The 19338-nt window shown below is 46.6% G+C and overlaps 1 protein-coding gene across 1 annotated transcript in view; it reads right to left on the bottom strand.

Moving 5' to 3' along the window:
- AZIN2 (antizyme inhibitor 2) overlaps positions 3464 to 19338 on the bottom strand; it is a 38464-nt gene continuing 22589 nt past the window's right edge. Inside the window, 2 exon segments of the mRNA NM_001123193.2 lie at positions 3464 to 3946; positions 8201 to 8415. Coding sequence (NP_001116665.1) covers positions 3808 to 3946; positions 8201 to 8415 — 354 coding nt within the window. The 3' untranslated portion in view covers positions 3464 to 3807.

Genomic DNA, 19338 nt, shown 5'->3' with positions numbered 1-19338 from the left:
AGTCAGTGGTCAGCCCTTCGCAGGATCTAGGCTGCTGTTCAGGAGCTGAGGGGAAGGGGCCAGATATCCTTGCCTCAAGGTACAGGGGTACCCTCCGTCCATTCTCCAAGACTTGTTTATTCAAAAAGACATGAAGCACTTTGTGCCAAGCACAAACCCAGGCTCGAGATGACACAGGGAAGTAGGAAAAACATTCCCTCTCTTTGTGGAATTAACAGGTTTGCAGGAAGACAAGTAGAAAAATTCACAACACATTGTGATCGACAAGTTCTTTAACACGGGTAAACACTTCAGCTGTGAAAGCGCAGAGAAACAATACCTAGGCATAGAGTTAGAAAAAAGGGAGACAGCCAACCTGAGGCTTGAAAGATTGATGTTATTTATTGAACATCTGTGTGTAGAGCAGTGTTTTAGGCCCTAGGAACACAGCAGTAAACAAAATAAACCTATCTCCGTCTTTAAGAACTTAATTCTAAGTAAAATGTATGCCAGATGATGAACTGTGGGGGGAAAAGACTACAGAGAGGATCATGAGATGCTGGGGTGGAGGTGGAAGTGTTACAGTTTTAAAGAGTGTGGTCACAGAGTTTCCTGGTGGCCTAGCTGGTTAGGGATCCGTGTTGTCGTTGCTGTGACTTGGGTTCCATCCCTGGCCCCAGAACTTCCGCATGGTGTGGGCTTGACTAAAAACAAACAGAAAAAAATGTGTGGTCAGGAAGGCTTCACTGAGAAGTTGACATCTGAGCAAAGATCTGAAGGTGTGAGGGTTCAAGACCACAGAGCTATTTATGGTTATAAGGAAATGTGCCTGGCATGTTAGAGGAACACAAAGAGGAATGATGTATTGCCTGCAATATAATCCTTTCTCAGGGATTTTTTTTTTTTTTTTTTTTTTTTTTGCTGTTTTAGGGCCACACCCTCAGCATATGGAGGTTCCCAGGCTAGGGGGTCGAATTGGAGCTGTAGCTGCTGGCCTACACTACAACCACAGCAACTCGGGATCCAAGCCACATCTGCGACCTACACCACAGCTCATGACAACACCGGACACTTAACCCACTGAGCAAGGCCAGGGATCTAACCCACATCCTTATGGATACTCGTCTGGTTTGTTAACCAATGAGCCACAATGGGAACTTTCTCAGGGATTTACAATGATGATTTTAACGAACTGTTTCTTGCCTTAAATACTGCCTTTAATTTTTGTAAAATGGACTCCTTATAACTAGGTTGGGGGCCACATTAAACACGGTGTTCAGTCCAACCTGAGAACATGACATTTAACATGAGCCCTTTAAGATGGGAATGATCCACCCAGGAGATGCTGAAAGAAGAGCTATTTAGGCAGAGGGAACAGTGAGCGCAAAGGCCTGCAAGCAGCAAAGAACTTGGTAAACGTGAGGAACTGAAAAGAGGCCAGTAGGCTGGTGTGTGGTGAGAAAAAAGTGGCAGATGAGGTTGGAAAGTGTGAAGATCTTGGGCAATTTAACTTTTATTGGCATCACAATGGGAATCCACCCAAGGGTTTTCAGTGAGGAGTGATTATCAGATTCAGAATGATCCCTCTGGCTGCTAGGAGCCTATATCAGATAAGTTTGCTGGTTAAATTTACGCAGGCTTAGCTACTCAGCCCATAACTGCCAGGAAGAGGGTTTAAAATGGAGCAAAGGGGGAGTTCCCGTTGTGGCGCAGTGGTTAATGAATCCGACTAGGAACAATGAGGTTTCGGGTTCGGTCCCTGCCCTTGCTTAGTGGGTTAACAATCCAGCGTTGCTGTGAGCTGTGGTATAGGTTGCAGACGCGGCTCGGATCCCGCGTTGCTGTGGCCCTGGTGTAGGCCAGTGGCTTCAGCTCCGATTGTACCCCTAGCCTGGGAACCTCCATATGCCGCGGGAGCAGCCCAAGAAATAGCAAAAAATAATAATAATAATAAAATGGAGCAAAGGGTGAGTAGGCGCTCCCATCCTGTTGCCTTCCCTGTGGTCCCTTTATAGCTGGAATGAATTGGCTTGGGCCAGTGGGTTTCCCAGGGGAGGGTGACACCCAGAGAGCCACCATCTCCCTCCTGAGCAGGGGTGGACAGAGATGACAAATTTTGTCCCTCGGACTCCTATCAGGCCCCCAGCTGGACCTGCCTTAAACTGGCCGGTGGGTGAAGGAAGAGCACGCCACCAGCAGCCTACCAGGTTTTCTCCTTCTGTCCCTTTTGAATACGCTTTCAGTTATCCTCTCAAAGCTCCTGTCATGCTTCTGCTCCAGAAGCTTATAGGGCTCCCTACTACCTGCAGAATTAAGTTCAGACTCCTTGCTCTGTTGTTCACATTTGTAAGACTGAGCCCTTAACCTGTGGGATGTGATTCTGTCTCCAGGTAGGTAGTGTCAGAATTGAGTTGTGTTGTAGGACACCTGGCTGGTGTCAGAGAATTGGTTGGTGCTGTGGGGAAACACACACACTGTACCCAGTGAGAAGCTCAAGTGAAGATATAAAAACAATCACAGTGAAATGTCTGCACCAGGCAAATCCACCGAGACGGAAAATAGATTAGTGGGTGTCGGGAAATGGGGAGCGACTGCTAATGGGTAATATTTGAGGTGATGACCATGTTCTAGAATTAGGTAGTGGTGATGGTTGCACAGACTCTGAATATACTCAAAACCACCATTCTACACCTTGAAAGGGTGAACTTTAAGGCCTGAAGATTTTATCTCAATTTTTTTTTTATTGCGCAAAAAAAAAAACAAAACTTTAAGATCACCTGGAGGTAACCCAGTAGCAGCTGGGGGAACTCTAAAATTTGAACTCCTTTGCTAAGCAGCCCACACAGCCCAAGCACACACAGCTTGAGACCCTAGTGCTGCGAAGTCACCTTTGTCCTGATGCAAACTGCCAGTCTGAGGAGACATGGGCATCGGGGCTTGGCACTGAATGTGGCAACACATTGGCCAACCACGTTCTAACAGTTACTGCCTGAATAAGCAAAACCAACCAGCAGGTAGCTGCATTATTCTGATTGCCTTGCTGACCTGCAAGGAGAGGAAGTGTACAGAGTCTCCTCAAAATCTGCCAGATACCTATCTTTTGCTCTTTACTTTTGGTGTAAATTTCCAAAAGCAGTGTCACATAATGGATTGCCCCCACTTTGGGCCAGGCCTCAAGCTGGATGTTGGGTTCACGCAGAGGCCCTTCACCAGCCATGAGCTGCAGCTCCAGGGCTGCGGGGAGGCAGCCCTGATCGCCACCCCAACCCCTAACAGCTCTCCTTTCCTCATGACGCCAGGCATGGAGCCTTGTGAAGATGAAAGAGATGGTTCAGAAAAGCTGGCCACCAGTGGGAGATGCCCACACTGCAGCCGGGTTAGGACTGAGTCGGAGGGCGCAGGGTCATCGGTGTGGGTGGGGAAATCTTGGCCCTGGCCTAACCCAGGCTGCTTTGTGAACTGAACTGCTGGAGTCCACTGGAGTATTAAAAAACCTAAATATTTATTTGTTTCATATTTACAAAGAGGGGGAAGGAGACCACGGGAAACCCCCAACTACACCCCCACACCTGGCTGACCAGGCCCCTTGCGCTGCAGAGGAGGCAGACACAGCTGGAAGGGACAGGGTTTATGTTGCATACTTGAACTACAGCGAGTGTAAGACTGGTCCTATTTACAGGGCAGAAACACTACAGGCGGAGCGTGGGGGGCAGCAGAGCGAGCACCAGAGTCCTGGCCAGAGGTTGCCCCTGCTCGCCACCTTCCCCACCTCTCCCAGAGGCATCTCTGCAGCCCCGCTGGGGTTCTCCAGAGGGGAACGGGGCCTGCTCACATGATGCTCGCCGGAGTGAAGACAGGGCCCATGCACAAGGTGTCTGTGATCTCCCAGCCACAGGACAGAGGCTTGCACATGCCCTCGGTGTCCTCGTCCTGTTCTGCAGGCAGCAGCTGCCCTCGCAGGGCTTCCCTGCAAATGAGAGGGGGTCCCTGGAGGCAGCCAGCATGGGCCCCCAGGCTGGGAAATTCCTGATGGCTCCTGCACCAGAAAACCTGGAGCCATGAGCCCTAGAACCCGGGGCAGGGAAGGCCTGGTGACTCCTCTTTCCCCACTGCTCCCTTCTCCCCATAGTCTACCCCGTAAGGGAGAAGAACCCATCACTGTGCCAGGAACTTCACTAACAGGGTCTGACTGTATCTTCCCCAAACCCTGTAAGGGTGGCATTACATCCCCATTTTACTATGAGGAAATTGAAGCTCAGGAAAGTTACCTTCCCAAGGTCACATCCCTAGAAAGTGGTAGAAGTGGGATTCAACCCAACACTCACTTCAAAGCCCACATCCTTCATACTTCAAGCTTAGGACTTAAAAAAATCTGATCTGCCCCCCTCAGAAATCCTACAAGCTGTTTCTCCTACATCCCCACATTAATAAACAACTCAGACTCCAGCCGCAAGCTGGAGCTCTTGTATCCACACCCACACCCAGTCGATCCCTGCTAAGCCCAGCCTGGACACCCTGACAGGTACCCATTTCTGTCCATTCCTGCTGACACCACCATCTCCTGGTCTGCTCTTGCCCCCTCCAGACAATTCTGACCCAGGTTCTTTTTTTTATTTTTATTTTTTATTTTAAGGCCATACCTGTGGCACGTGGAAGTTCCCAGGCTAAGGACTGAATCAGAGCTGCAGCTGCTAGCCTACACCACAGCCACAGCAACGGTGGGATCCGAGCCACATCTGCGACCTACACCACAGCTTGTGGCAACACCAGATCTTTAACCCACTGAGAGAGGCCAAGGACCTAACCTGCATCCTCATGGATACTAGTCGGGTTCATTATTGCTGAGCCACAGCAGGAACTCCCCAGGCTAATCGTTCCAAAAGGCAAATCCTTGCTTGTGAGTTGCCAGTGGTTTCCCCCCTACTCTTAGGCCCCGTGAGATTGGCGCCCGCCAGCCTCTCCCACCACGCACGACAGTGTCACCTGCTTGCCATCCACAGCAGCCATCTTCTGGGCTCACACACATCCCATCCCAGGTGTGTGCACATTGGGCCTCTGCCTGCACTGTCAACCCTTGGCTGAGTCCCACAGCACAGTGCTCTCCCTGATACCACGAAGGTTCCATGTCTCTGTCTCTGACATTGCTTCAATGACAGCAGCGCAAGGGGTCATCTGAGCTACTGCCTTGTGCCCTCAACAGCAGGCGACACATGGTACACTTGATGGGGGTGACGGGGGGACGCTGGGTGGGAGGACAGGGAAAAGGCACTGGTTTCGGTGTCAGGAGGCCTGGGGTGGGGGCAGCACAACAGCCTGTCCTTTACTTCGGCCAAGATCTGCTTTCCCACAAGAGCCTCCCTCTTCTCTCCTCCCCTCCTTTCATACTTCAAACCTATTCCAGCCCCCACCTACAGGAAGGCCTCCCTCTTGGCCAGCATGTGCACTTCAGCCACAAATCAGCAGGCAGTATCTGCACCCATTCCAGTCAGGCCATCCCCTTTCAGGTGGGAGGCTTTCTGGGCCAAAGCACCCTCTGCCTGAACTCTGTCTTGGAGACAGCTTGTGAAAGCTAAGTTTCACCCCTCACTGGCTCCCTGCTACCTTCAAGATCAAGTCCAACCTGGGCCTCCAGGTCCTTCTTCATCCAGCTTTTTTCCCCACATGCTGCTCCAGCCAGACAGAGCCGCTTAAAATTCTTTGGATGGGAGTTCCTGTTGTGGTTCGGTGGTTAACGAATCCAACTAGGAACCATGAGGTCTCGGGTTCCATCCCTGGCCTTGCTCAGTGGGTTAAGGATCCAGTGTTGCCGTGAGCTGTGGTGTAGGTGGCAGATGCGGCTCGGATCCTGCGTTGCTGACTATGGTGGAGGCTGGCAGCTGTAGCTCTGATTGGACCCCTAGCCTGGGAACATCCATATGCTGCAGGTGCGGCCCTAAAAAGACCAAAAAAAAAATTTTTTTGGACGAACTGGACTCTGAAGCCCTCACCCCTCTCAGCCCAGTCCACACTCCTGTCCGCTCACCTGCACTCCTGTGCCTGGCAAACTCCTCAGCCTCCTGAGAAGCAGCTCTGACCACCCTCCCCAGCCTGCTGGCCCTCCCTCGTCACCTTTGCACACTCTGTGCCACCATCTGTGTCTGCAACCTCGCTCACCACGTTCTCAGATGCTCTTTTACCTCCCAGGACCCAGCCCAGGGCTAGGCTCTAAAGCAGGACATTTCAACGAGGCCTCTTTGATATGAGGAATTTTTTTTTTTTTTGTCCTTTGTCTTTTTTTTTTAGGGCCACACCTGCAGCACATGGAGATTCCCAGGCTAGGGGTCAATTGGAGCCACAGCTGCCGGCCTATACCACAGTCACAGCAACGTGGGATCCGAGCCAGGTCTGTGACCTACACCACAGCTCACGGCAACGCCGGATCCTTAACCACTGAGCGAGACCAGGGATCGAACCCATGTCCTCATGGATACTGTCGGGTTCATTAACCACTGAGCCACAAGGGGAACTGTAGATACAGGGAAGTTTTTGACAAGGCCATTTCAATACATCAGATTTTTTTGTTCCTAGTCATGACTGTATCTGATTCCTTGCACCTCACCCACCTGTGTTTGCTAATGATGAGCCAGGATGGGAGAAGAAAGCCTGTATGCTTATTGCTTTTTAAGATTGTCTTTCCGGCCTTGTCAAAACACCTCTGCTGTCAGAATGGCTACATCTGCCTAGCCTGTACCCCTCCCTGCAGAGCGTAGGAAAAACAGAGGTTTGTTGACTGGAAAAACGACACTTGACTTTGATCCTGAGCCCCATCAGGCCTGGCGTGTGGTAGCATTGTTCCTGCGGGCCCTCAAGGACCCAGCATGTCCCTGGGGACACAGGTGGCACTCACTCCTGAGGGCCCAGCACAAAAGCTCTGTCCTCTGCAGCCATCTTCCCAGCCCCAAAGGGGGGCCTTTTCACCACGGATCTCTGTTTGTGTATGGCACTGACCCCATGGCATTTTGTGTGAATAAAAGGAAACCGTAAAATGCCTAATGTAGGACCTGACGGAAAGGTTCGACAAATGTGATTCTTTTTTTTCGCCACACTCAAGGCATGCAGAAATTCCTGGGCCAGGGATTGAAACCCATGCCACAGCAGTAACAACACCGAATCCCTAACCCACGGAGCCACCAGGCAACTCCCAAATGTGACTTTCTTTCTGTCTTGCCTCACTGGATCCCTATGCTAGCCTGGTGAGGGCAAGCTCAGTGAGCGGGCTAGTCTTTCCTGGGTCACAGATCAGCCACCCGACGGGTCGGCTCCATCTGCATCTGCTCTCATCCCTGCTTAGTCCACTCAGTAGTTAGCGTGGTCTTTCTAAAATCTTAATCAGGAGTTCCCGTTGTGGCTCAGTGGTTAACAGACCCGGATAGTATCCATGAGGATGCAGGTTCCATCCCTGGCCTCGCTCAGTGGGTTAAGGATCTGGTGCTGCCGTGAGCTGTGGTGTAGGTTGCAGATGCAGCTCGGATCCTGCATTGCTGTGGCTGTGGTGTAGGCCGGCAGTTACAGCTCCGATTCAGCCCGTAGCCTGGGAACCTCCACATACTGTAGGTGTGGCCCTAAAGAGACAAAAGACCAAAAAAAGTTTTAATTAATTAAAATCCTAATCAGACCACGTTCCCCGATTTCCAACCAGTCCCTGCTTGCCAGTGCTCAAACCTCCTCACAAGCCTTCAAGGCCCTTCCAGATCCAGCCCTGCTTCTTCTCCAGCTCTGACCAACCTCATATAGTTTCTTGAGGGCATATTTGCTCCCAGTTCCTTCTGCCTGGAACCCTCCTCCCGCCCCTCCTGCCTCCCACCACCTAGCTCCCACTCCTCCACCTGGCTTTGACCTCATCCTTCCTCAGGGAATCAGATCTGGGCCTTGGGGGTGGGGGTAGGGGTTCTAAGCCTCCAGAGCCTGCCCCTCCACACAGCCCTGTATTATCAAGAGTGCCTTCTGTTTCTGTGTCTCTCACAGGACTCTGAGCTCCTCGCGGGAAGTTCATTCTCATTCAAGGCCACGGCCAGGTGGCCTTACTTGGCACATGTCTCACTTGGAATCAGCAGCCAAGAGCTGCTCGTCACATTAGATGACATAGGAGCAGGGTCCCAAGCCTCAGGGTTCCCCACATAGCTTCTGCCCAGCCTGGGCCCTTCTCTTCCCCCCACTCCATTTCCCAGCAGGGCCCCCTTACCAGGCCACCCGGGACATGGCATAGGTGATGCGGCAGGTCTGGGTCCCCCCGAGGAGGGAACCCATGCCCACGGTGTAGGCGCCCATGTTCTCAAAGACCAGCCAGTCCCCTACATGTAGTGATGGCAGCCACAGGCCCTCAGCTACGCAGTCACAGCCATCGACCACCGGGCCCCAGAGGCTGCTGCTGTACAGAGGCTGCTCCGGGGATGGTTTCTGCAGGAGAGAGGGATGGCCACGTTCAGCTTCCCTGGGCACAGGTGCACAGCCCGAGCACTCCCTCCCTCCAAAGCCTTCCTGGCTCCCAAAGCCAGTGGGAAAAAGAAAGTGGGCCTCCTAGCCTGGCATTAAGGCTCTCCCACTTCTCAGCATCCATTGCCTTGTACATTCTGAAGCCACAGTGCCTGGTTTTAAATCCAGGCTCCAACACTTGCTAGCTGTGTCACCTTGGGCAAGATACATCATCCCTCTGTGCCTCAGTCTGCTCATGTGTAAAATGGGAATAATAGTACCTACCTCCTAGGGTCACTGAAAGGATAACTGAGTACAGGTAGGGCGTTGAGGACATCATCTGTCACATGGCCAGGTCCTAGTAAGTTAGCACTGTCATTACTGTGGGTGTTGCTGTCACCTCCTGGCTGCAGTCTTTTCTGCTGTATCTGCCTCTTTCCAGACCCTAGGGGTGTCCCCACCCTGCAGCCCTTCCTTCTCCCTCAAATAGAGAGGTCCTCTGGGCCCAGCCCTGAGGTCCTTTGACTGTCAAGGCCTCCTGATCCCCTCCTCCCACACGGGGCCTGGTAACAGAAGCTGGCAGCACCCCAGTGAGCCAGACCCTCCTCCCTCGGGCTCGCAGTCTGATGAGGAAAACTGGCTTCCCATAGTCACAGGGTGACCTGACAGAGGTCACAGAGGACCTCGCAGGGTAGAGAGAACTACTCCCATTTCAGGGAGACTAAGGTTCTGAGAGGTTGAGTGACTTGCCCAAAGACAAAACTCACAGTAACACAAAATTTTAGTTTTTTTCTTAGGTGACTTCAAATCTAGAAAAGAAATCTGTTGACACAGACTGTTGGTGGACAACCAAGATATCAGTACAGTTTGTCACAGCGTAGGGATCCTGCCAGGCAGGTCCTGGAGGAGGAGGCATGACTGAAGGGTGGACGTGAGCCAGTCCTGACTGACTCCTGCCCTGGAAAGCCCCTCCTTCTAGTTAGTCCAGCTGCTCTGGGCTCCCAGGTAAATGCTGCTTCCCTTCCCCAACCCCAGCCATCGCCATGCTGTTCCCTGTGGCCTCAAACCTGCCAATTCCTAATTTTCCTGTAAATTTCAGCTTCCTCATGGAAACCTTTCCTAAGGCTCCCCAAGCTTTTTTTTTTTTTTTAAAGGGCCGCACCCTCAGTATATGGAGGTTCCCAGGCTAGGGGTCTAATCGGAGCCATAGTTGCCAGTCTACGCCACAGCCACAGCAATGCCAGATCCGAGCCACATCTGCGAGCTACACCACAGTTCACAGCAATGCCGGATCCTTAACCCACTGAGCAAGGCCAGGGATCAAACCTGCAACCTCATAGTTCCTAGTCGGATTTGTTTCCATTGTGCTACAATGGGAACTCCAAGGCTCCCCAAGCTTTCCCTTCACATGTTTACTCCAAATTATAATTGGGGATTTATGGAATGTATCTACCCAGGCCTGCCTTTCCTGTCAGACTACAAACCCCATGAGTCCAGAGATCACAGCAGTCTTGTTTACCCCCCTCTCCTCCATACCTAGCGGTCTGGCACACAGTAGGTGCTTTTGTGAATAACATTTCTTAAATGAAAGGACAGGAAAGGTATGAGTGACAAAAGAAAGAGTAAGAAACAGGAGTTCCCGTTGTGGCCCAGTGGTTAACAAATCCGACTGGGAACCATGAGGTTGCGGGTTTGGTCCCTGCCCTTGCTCAGTGGGTTAAGGATCCAGCGTTGCCGTGAGCTGTGGTGTAGGTTGCAGATGCGGCTCGGATCCCATGTTGCTGTGGCTCTGGCATAGGCCGGTGGCTATGGCTCCAATTGGACCCCTAACCTGGGAACCTCCATATGCCGCGGGAGCAGCCCAAGGAACAGCAAAAAGACAAAAAAAAAAAAGAGTAAGAAACAAAGAAAAAGAAGGTATGAATAGAAGCCATCCAAAGAGCCTAGAAGGAGGCAGTGAAGATCAATGGAGGAAGCGGGAAAGGTCTTTCAAAACCTCAGCCAGGAGCAGGGCTGAGTCAAACTGAGAAAGAAGAATCCCAAGTTCCATAAGCAGAGCTAACACTCGTATTTGACAAAAAGTTAATGAATAAGCCATCGTCTCATTAATCAAGAAAATCATGTACATGCTATTAAGATCAAACATGAAAACTATCCTACGCTCATGAATTCATTGAACAAATACTTATGGAGAACCTACTATGTGCCAGGCTCTGATCTAGGAGCTGAGGATGCATCCATGAAGACAAAAACAAAGTTCCTGTGCTCGCGAAGCTCATGTTCCAGGAAAGGAAGACAAATATATCCCTATCCATATAACTTAATATGCTTGTTCACAGGCTTCTTGTTAATGAGTAATATTCATCTCAGGGGCTCTGAATTATTTCCCTTAGCTCCAATTGTTAAAAACCATTAAGCTAACTTTTAAAGACTTGTGAGGGAAAATGCTATATAAATGTATCCATGAGGATCCTTGAAAAAACAGGTTTCAAAGGTTCTTCCACAATAAAAACAAAAGATACCCTTGAGTTATAGTCAGAGTTCTCTCACTTCTTATTAGTAGTATAAATTAGAGATTGCTGGGTGGGGGAAGATTTTAAAACTTCACAAGAAATAATGCAAAGCTACCTCGTTACTATTTTAAGTCTTTTTTTTAAAAAAAGGAAACAACAGGCAGTTCCCTGGCGGGCTAGTGGTTAGGATTCAGCGCTTTCACCATTGCAGCCCAAGTTCAGTTCCCGGTATGGGAACTGAGATCTGAGATCAAGCCACTGCACACCATGGCCCGGGGGTGGGGTGGGGGGAATAAGGAATTTGCAGAGTAAGTATTCCAAAAGCATGTGGCAACAGGCTTCGAAGTCTCAGCTCTGTTTATGAGCTGGAAAACTGAGTGAAAATGGACAAGCACCTGTAAAAATATAAGATGCCCGGTCTGCTACTAGGGCCCCCTCTGAGGGAGTGGGCAGGAGGAGGTTCCTAGTGCACAGAGCGTGGCCACCAGTGCTTTATACCTCACCGGGGAGGCACCTGCAGTTCCCATGTTACAGAGGAGAAAACTCAGAAGAAGGGACCCGCTCCAGGCTCTAGAGGGAGTTGGTAGCGGAATTCCTAGTGGTCCCAGACAAGGCACCTTCTTGCTGCGCCCAGATGGCTGTCTTCCTCAAAGAGGCCCAATAATGGACTTCCCATCGTGGTGCAGCGGAAACGAATCTGACTAACATCCGTGAGGGTGCAGATTCGATCCGTGGCCTTGCTCAGTGGGTTATGGATCCAGCGTTGCTGTGAGCTGTGGTGTAGGTAGCAGACGTGGCTCAGATCTGGTGTTGCTGTGGTTGTGGCGTAGGCCGGCAGCTATAGCTCTGATTAGACCCCTGGCCTGGAAACCTCCATATGCTGTGGGTGCGGCCCTAAAAAGACCAAAAAAAGAGGCCCAATAAATATGCAGATCCACAGATGAGACAAGGTGAAATATTTAAAATGGCACATGTCTCTGATGGAATCCCTGAATGATGCCCCAATTTTTAAAGAATTAATCAATTCCTATACTGGATACAGTTTACAAAAATATTTTAAAAGGAAAAAAGGGATGAACAAGGCAGCACACAAAAAGGGGAAAAAGGAAAGGGCATAAAACCTAAGATCAAAATCTCACTTGTGAACATATAGGCAGAAATCCCAAATGAAACCCTAGTTAATCAAATCTATACTCGTTTTCAAAGAATCACCTTCAGTGATCAGATAACATCTCTAAATGGAAGGCAGGCATGATATGAGCAAGGTGATCACAGGTTTCATCATGATATGGGAAATATAGATACAATTCAAATTTTACTTTTCTGAATACATGTCAACATGGCATTCAATAGCCTGCGCCATCTCTTCTTAAGTAAAACTACAGATAAAACTAAACCCCACAATGAAAAGAAACTATTTAAAATAAGGAGCTGATTCTAAGTGAATGGAGATACACTAGAATGGCCTCATTTCAAAACCAGAAGAGACTTTAGTAATTAAAGTTCAGCCCCCTCATTTTCCAGGTGAAGAAATGAGAGAAACGGGGCCTAAAGAGGTTAAGTAACTTGCCTAATGTTGCTCAGCTATTATATGGCAGAGCCAGGACTCGGAGCCATGTCTTTTGATTCCAAATCGGAAGCTTTCTGTCATCATTTGTCATTATTTCTATTTTATATAGCATGAGAAATGCTGGCAATTACTATTAGGGAAAAAAAGAAACAGAAAGGTATAATATAGAGAAAATGAAGAAATAAAATATCACATTAAAGACGTTTGCCCACCTGGAAAACCAAAAGGGGGATATAGTTACTAGAGATCAGTGAGATTCAGCTTGCAAGTCAGTGTCTCAGCTCAGACACACAGGGAACCGTCTCTGCTCACAAAGTAATGAAAGCATTATGTTACTAAACTCTGGGATGTATTTGGACCATGATAATAATACATACTCAAAGAAAGCAATAAAACTTTAAAAGGAGAAATAAAATACAGGAGTCCTATCCTCTCCTGGCTGGGTAAACAGAGTAAAGCAAAAAAAGAATTCTCCCCGATTTAATGAATAGATTAAATAAGCTACTACTAATTAAAATCCCCAGGACATTTTTTTTAAATGTTAGAAATAATACGATAAAAGAATAAACATGAGCCTATCAGAAAATATGAATAAGCAATAATGCTGGACTCAATTTTTTGTTAACTATGCAATTTGTACAAAAGACCATTTGTATCATGTGTAAAATAAAAACAGTAACAATAAAATGAATATCTGTGTACCTACTGCCCAGCTAAAGAAATAAAACATTTCCTGTATCCCCACCCCAATGACAAACTCTTCCAGAGGTAACCATTATCCTGAATTTTGTTTTCATTATGCTCTTTTCTTCATTTTCCATGAGTATACCTAACCCTAAAAAGTCTAGAATTTGATTTTGCGCACATTTTGAAATGCATGGGAATGGAATTATGGGGTATGTAATCTCTGCAACTTTTTTTTTTTTTAGCCACACATGCAGCATTCAGAAGTTCCTGGGCCAGGGATCGAACCAATGCCACAACAGCAACCCAAGCCACAGCACTGACAACACTAGATCCTTACCCCACCGAGCCACCAGGGAACTCTGCAACTTGCTTTTTTTGTTTAGTTGAAACCTACATTCCCAAATTTATCCAATGGATGCATGCAGACATGATTCGCAATAAGCTGCATGGACCTAATTTGTTGTGTGGAATACACCGTAATTTATTTATCTATTGCACTGCATCAAGACAACATTAAGGTTGTTTCCAATGATTTGTATTATATAAATTGCTCTTGTAAATTGCTCTTTTTTTTTTTTTTCTTTTTACAGCTGCACCTGCAGCACATGGAAGTTCCCAGGCTAGGGGTTGATCAGTTGTGTCCTAAGCCACAGCCATGGCTACACCAGATTCAAGCCACATCTGCAACCTACGCCATAGCCTGCAGCACTGCTGGATCCTTAACCCCCTTAACAAGGCCACGGATCAAACCTACATCCTCATGAACACTATATTGGGTTCTTAACCTCATGAGGCACAATGAGAACTCCAATTCATAGTTTTAAAGTTTACACCCCCCCCCAAATTAAATTAATCAATATCTTTACCATCTACTCAAATAATTCAAGACCTCAGACCACCAACTTGGTCACTCTACCTCCCAACTTTCATTCTATTGCTATCCACTGTTTTAGTCTACCTTAGGCTTTGTCAATTGAAGCTGCTGGAAGGACACTGCAAGGACAGACCAAGAAGAAACTTTCCCTCTTTCAGCTTGCTCTTTTCTGTGTGGCCACTTATGGTTCAGGGTATGGGGGTCTGGTTGCATTTGCCTCAGCGGCTCTCACAGTCGGCTTTGGCCTGCACAGTCCAACAAGCTTCCCTGCACTCAGCAACAGGCTGCTCCTGTGTTTCAGTTGTGCTGGGAACCATCACAACGTTTCTTTGCCACTAGTAGGCCGCATATCTTTGTAACAGGCATGGCCTCTCCTCAGAGTTTCAATCTCAGCCTTGGAGGGAGAGCCATCCTCTGAGTTGCTTCCTTTTTCTCCCTCCCTCCCCAGGGGTAGTTACTGCATTTACCCATTTTACTCATTAACCATCTTTAGAGATAATTCGTTGAAAGCCTAGGTCAAAGATTCCTCCTCCAGAGAGAATTTGCGTTTGCTTCTGTAAGATAAATTCTAGGCTTGAGGTTTTTCAGACTACCTAGTTAATATGAATTTCAGCAACAGATCCAAGAAAAGGTGGACTTATGGTTTCAAACTCTCAATTTTTTGCCTCTTTCCAATCACTAACAATATCAGAACAGAAGAATTTTCTTGCTGTGCTCCTGGGTGGGAGTTTTTTTCTAATATTTATACTAATGATGGTGTATTTTTTTAAGGCTCAAAGCTTTAGGTAAAGGATCTTACCAGATTCTCTATTTTTTTTTCTTTTTTTGTCTTCTTAGGGCTGCACCCATGGCTTATGGAAGTTCCCTGGCAAGGGGAACAATTGGAGCTGCAGCTGCCAGCCTACACCACAGCCGTATCAATGCCAGATCTGAGCCACACCTGTGACCTACACCACAGCTTGCAGCAATGCCAGATTCTTAACCCACTGAGCCAGGCCAGGGATCAAACCCATATAGATTCCAGTGGGATTCTTAACCCGCTAAGCCACAGAGGAAACTCCCGATTCTCTATCTTGACTATTCCCTAGTAACCTTACACCACTATCAAAACTGAAGATCAATGTAAAAGAATACAGTACACACCCCCAGAGAGAAAGCCAGTTTCAGAGTTAGGTTTTCTCTCTGAAGTAATTCACTTAACACGTATTTGAATAGTCACTGTTGTATGTTCTTAGGACAGAGTAGTGAACAAAACAGACAAAAATCCCTGCCCTCATGGGGTTTATCATCTAGTGGGATGGGGGTGGGGGGACAACAAAATAAAGCAGTAGGAGTTCCTGTTGTGGCTCAGTAGTTTAATGAACCTGATTAGTATCCATGAGGACGTGGGTTCCATCCCTGGCTTCGCTCAGTGGGTTAAGGATCTGGCGTTGCCCTGAGCTGTGGTGTAGATGTAGCTGCGCAGCTACAGCTCGGATTCGACCCCTAGCCTGGGAGCCTCCCGGTGCGGCCCTAAAAAGACAAAAAAAAAAAAAAAAAAGTAAATTATATAGTATGTTATAAAGTAATAAACAAGATCGGGTGGGGGTACAGATTGTAGAATTAGATACAATGACGGGGTGAGGGGAGGCCTTACCAGGGAGATGACCTTCGAGGGAAGACCTAAAGGAGGGTTCGTAGCAGAGAAGTGATCCAGGCCGAGGAGGGAGCTGATACAAAGCTGAGGCCAGAATAGGCCTGGGCAAGTTCACGGAACTGCACAGAGGCTGGTGCGACTGGAGTGGGATGAGCAAGGGGAGGAGGGTGAGGGAGCTGGTCAGAGAGGAAACAGGGTCCGATCACGCAGGGCTCGGGAGCTACAGGAAGGGCTCTGGCTAGAATCTGGAGTGAGACAGGAGCCGAAGCAGAGTTTAAGGTAGAAAAGATCCATGATTTGACTTCCATTTTAAAAGGATGCCTCGGGGTGATGGGGTGACTAGTTTTTACTCTAAGCGAAGGGAGGTTCCAGCTTCCATTTATTTTTTGACCTGGGAAGATCCCCCGCTATCTTGTGAGTCAGGACACGGTTTTCTTTGTTCTCAGTGGGGAGGCTGTTTGGATACCTCATCTACCGCATTGCTGGAAACAGAAGGCACCCTACCAGTTTTCTAAACATAGCACAAAGCTATTATCAAAACAGTGTGGAAAAGGCTGAACAAAGAAAAAAAAATCAAAAGAACAAGACAAAAACTAGAGATCATTGAATAAATAAAACTAATGTATAGTATGGCAAAGTAGAACCGAATACGGAGATTCCCAGGCCAGGGGTGGGATCAGAGCCACAGCTGCCGGCCTACGCCACAGCCACAGCAACACGGGATCTGAGCCATGTCTGCGAGCTACACCACCCCTCACAGTGACGCCGGATCCTTAACCCACTGAGCGAGGCCAAGGATCAAACCCACAACCTCATGGTTCCTAGTCAGATTTGTTCCCGCTGCACAACAGGAACTCCCAGAAATAAATTTCTTAAAAGGGATAGAAATCATTACTTAAGAATTTTGGGAGTTCCCATTGTGTCACAGCAGAAACGAATCTGACTAGTATCCATGAGGATGCAGGCTCAATCCCTGGCCTTGCTCAGTGGGTTAAGGATCTGGTGTTGCCGTGAGCTTTGGTGTAGGTCACAGATGCAGCTCAGATCTCACGTTGCTGTGGCTGTGGTGCAGGCCGGCAGCTGTAGCTCCAATTGGACCCCTAGCCTGGGAACCTCCATGTGTCGTGGGTGCGGCCCTAAAAAAAAAAGAAAGAAAGAAAAAAGAATTTTTAAGACCAGAACTAACCAGATCCAGACGTGATAAATGCTATAGCAATACATTCCAGAGTCACAGTTTTTAAACCATAAATAATTAGAATAAACTACAATAGTAAGTAAGAAAGACTAATCTTGGCAATGAAGGGAGGGTATTGCTATACAGAGTGGGGTGATGAGAGATTATACCCTGAATTTTGCTTCTGAGATTTTATTTTTTTTAAAGAAAAGTGATTTTTTTTTCATTTTTTTTATTACTCAAATGAATTTATCACATCTGTAGTTGTGTAATGATCATAACAATCTGATTTCACAGGATTTCCATCACATAGCCCAGGCACATCCCCCCACCCTGCTTCTGAGATTTTTGTAAAACTCCCACAGTACTTGCCCCCTTTATGCCCCTCCCCACGTCTAACTATACCTTGCATTTATGAGGGGCTATTACACATTTATTGAATTGCAGCTTTACACCCCAAAATATGTCATTTTAGACCACTCAGGGAACATTTAAAATGTTTAAAAATAAAAAGTCCACCCAACATAAGAGTATTTAAATTCTCATAATATTTTTTGAAGTTAAAAACAATGTGCACTGTGACACTTTAAAAAAAAGGAATCAAAGTAAATTCTAACAACGGTCATCTCTGAATGGTAGAATTAGTGACTTATTTTATCTTACTGTTTGTGCTACATTTTCTCCAATAAATGTTCTATTTCTTATATATGTACTACATATAGTAATCTATAGTCTGCAAAGCAGGTAGAAAGAGACAAATTTCCTTATTATTAAGATACTTGATAGTATGTTGAAACTTCTATGAAAAAATAACAAAGAATCACAAAATTAGAATAATAAACTATCAGACTGAGAAAAATATTTGCATCAGATAGTATATTAAATACACATATGTATATGCAAGCCTATCTTCATTTGCAAGGAAGAAAAACTTTAAGACCTCCCAAATAGGTGAACAGAGGATATAACAAAACATCGACATCAAAGGAAATAAAATAAACCCCCAAAAATTGCTTTGTCCTTATCAAAGAAACACAAAAGAAATACTGAGGTGTACCATTTCAGATAAATTAGCAAATAAGAAGGTCACAGCCCATAATGCCTATGAGCTTACTGTGAAATGACTCAACTGATAACAATATGTATTGGTCCAAGCTTTGAGGAAAACAATGACAATACATATCAAGAGACATAAAAATGCTCAAATCTTCTTACCTGGTAATCCTATTTTAGAGACTCACCATAAGAAAATTGTTTTCAAAAATGAATATACTTTAAGCACGTACACTGAGCCAGTCATGCAAAGAGACTAACAGAGAGCCTTCTAGGCAGATAGAATATTCATAGAAACATGAATAAGGGTAACCCAAAATTGAATGTAAGTTGGTACAACCACTATGGAAAACACTATGGAGGTACCTTAGAAAACTATACATAGACCTACCATATGACCTCGCAACTCCAGTCTTGGGCATATATCTGGAAAAAAACTCTCCTTGAAAAAGACACATGCACCCCTATGTTCACTGCAGCACTATTCACAATAGCCAAGACATGGAAACAACCTAAATGTCCACTGACAGATTATTGGATTAAGAAGAGTGGTATATATACACAATGGAATATTACTCGGCCATTAAAAAGAACAAAATAATGCCATTTGCAGCAACATGGATGGAATGAGAGACTCTCATACCAAGTAAAATAAGTCAGAAAGAGAAAGACAAATACCATATGATATCACTTATATGTGGAATCTAATATACAAACAAATGAACCTTTCCACAGAAAAGAAAATCATGGCCTTGGAGAATAGACTTGTGGTTGCCCGAGGGAGGGGAGGGAGTGGGATGGATTGGGAACTTGGGGTTAATAGATGCAGACTATTGCCTTTGGAATGAATAAGCAATGAGATCCTGCTGTGTAGCACTGGGAACTATATCTAGTCACTTACGGCGGAGCATGATAATGTGAGAAAAAAGAACGTATACATGTATGTGTAACTGGGTTACCTTGCTACACAGTAAAAAATTGACAGAATACTATAAACCAGCTATAATGGAAAAATAAAAATAATTATAAATGAAAAAAAAAAACCCAAAATTAGCAATGCCCAAATACCCAATGATGGAGAGATTTTACAAGGAGGCAGTGATTTTTTTTAGGGCAGCAATCATTTTAGAGGAAAGCAGTTAAGAGATTGTTCTTTGGCAATAAGCATAATCAGAGATGATTAAGACTTGAATCCTATCCCAAGGGTCTATAGTTTAAAAACTCTTTATTTATTTATTTATTTTTTTGGCTATGCCAACAGCATGCAGAAGTTCCCAAGTCAGGTATCCAACCCACACCACAGTGCAGACCTGAGGCACTGCAGTGACAACTCCAGATCCTTCAACCCACTAGGCCACCAGCAACACCAGTAAAAACCTTAATCTGTATTAACTGTGTGAC

The sequence above is a fragment of the Sus scrofa genome, chromosome 6, assembly GCF_000003025.6.
Source record: "Sus scrofa isolate TJ Tabasco breed Duroc chromosome 6, Sscrofa11.1, whole genome shotgun sequence".
Lineage (NCBI taxonomy): Eukaryota > Metazoa > Chordata > Mammalia > Artiodactyla > Suidae > Sus > Sus scrofa.
Note: the sequence above shows the minus strand (reverse complement) of the source record. Positions and strands in the feature narration are given on the sequence as shown.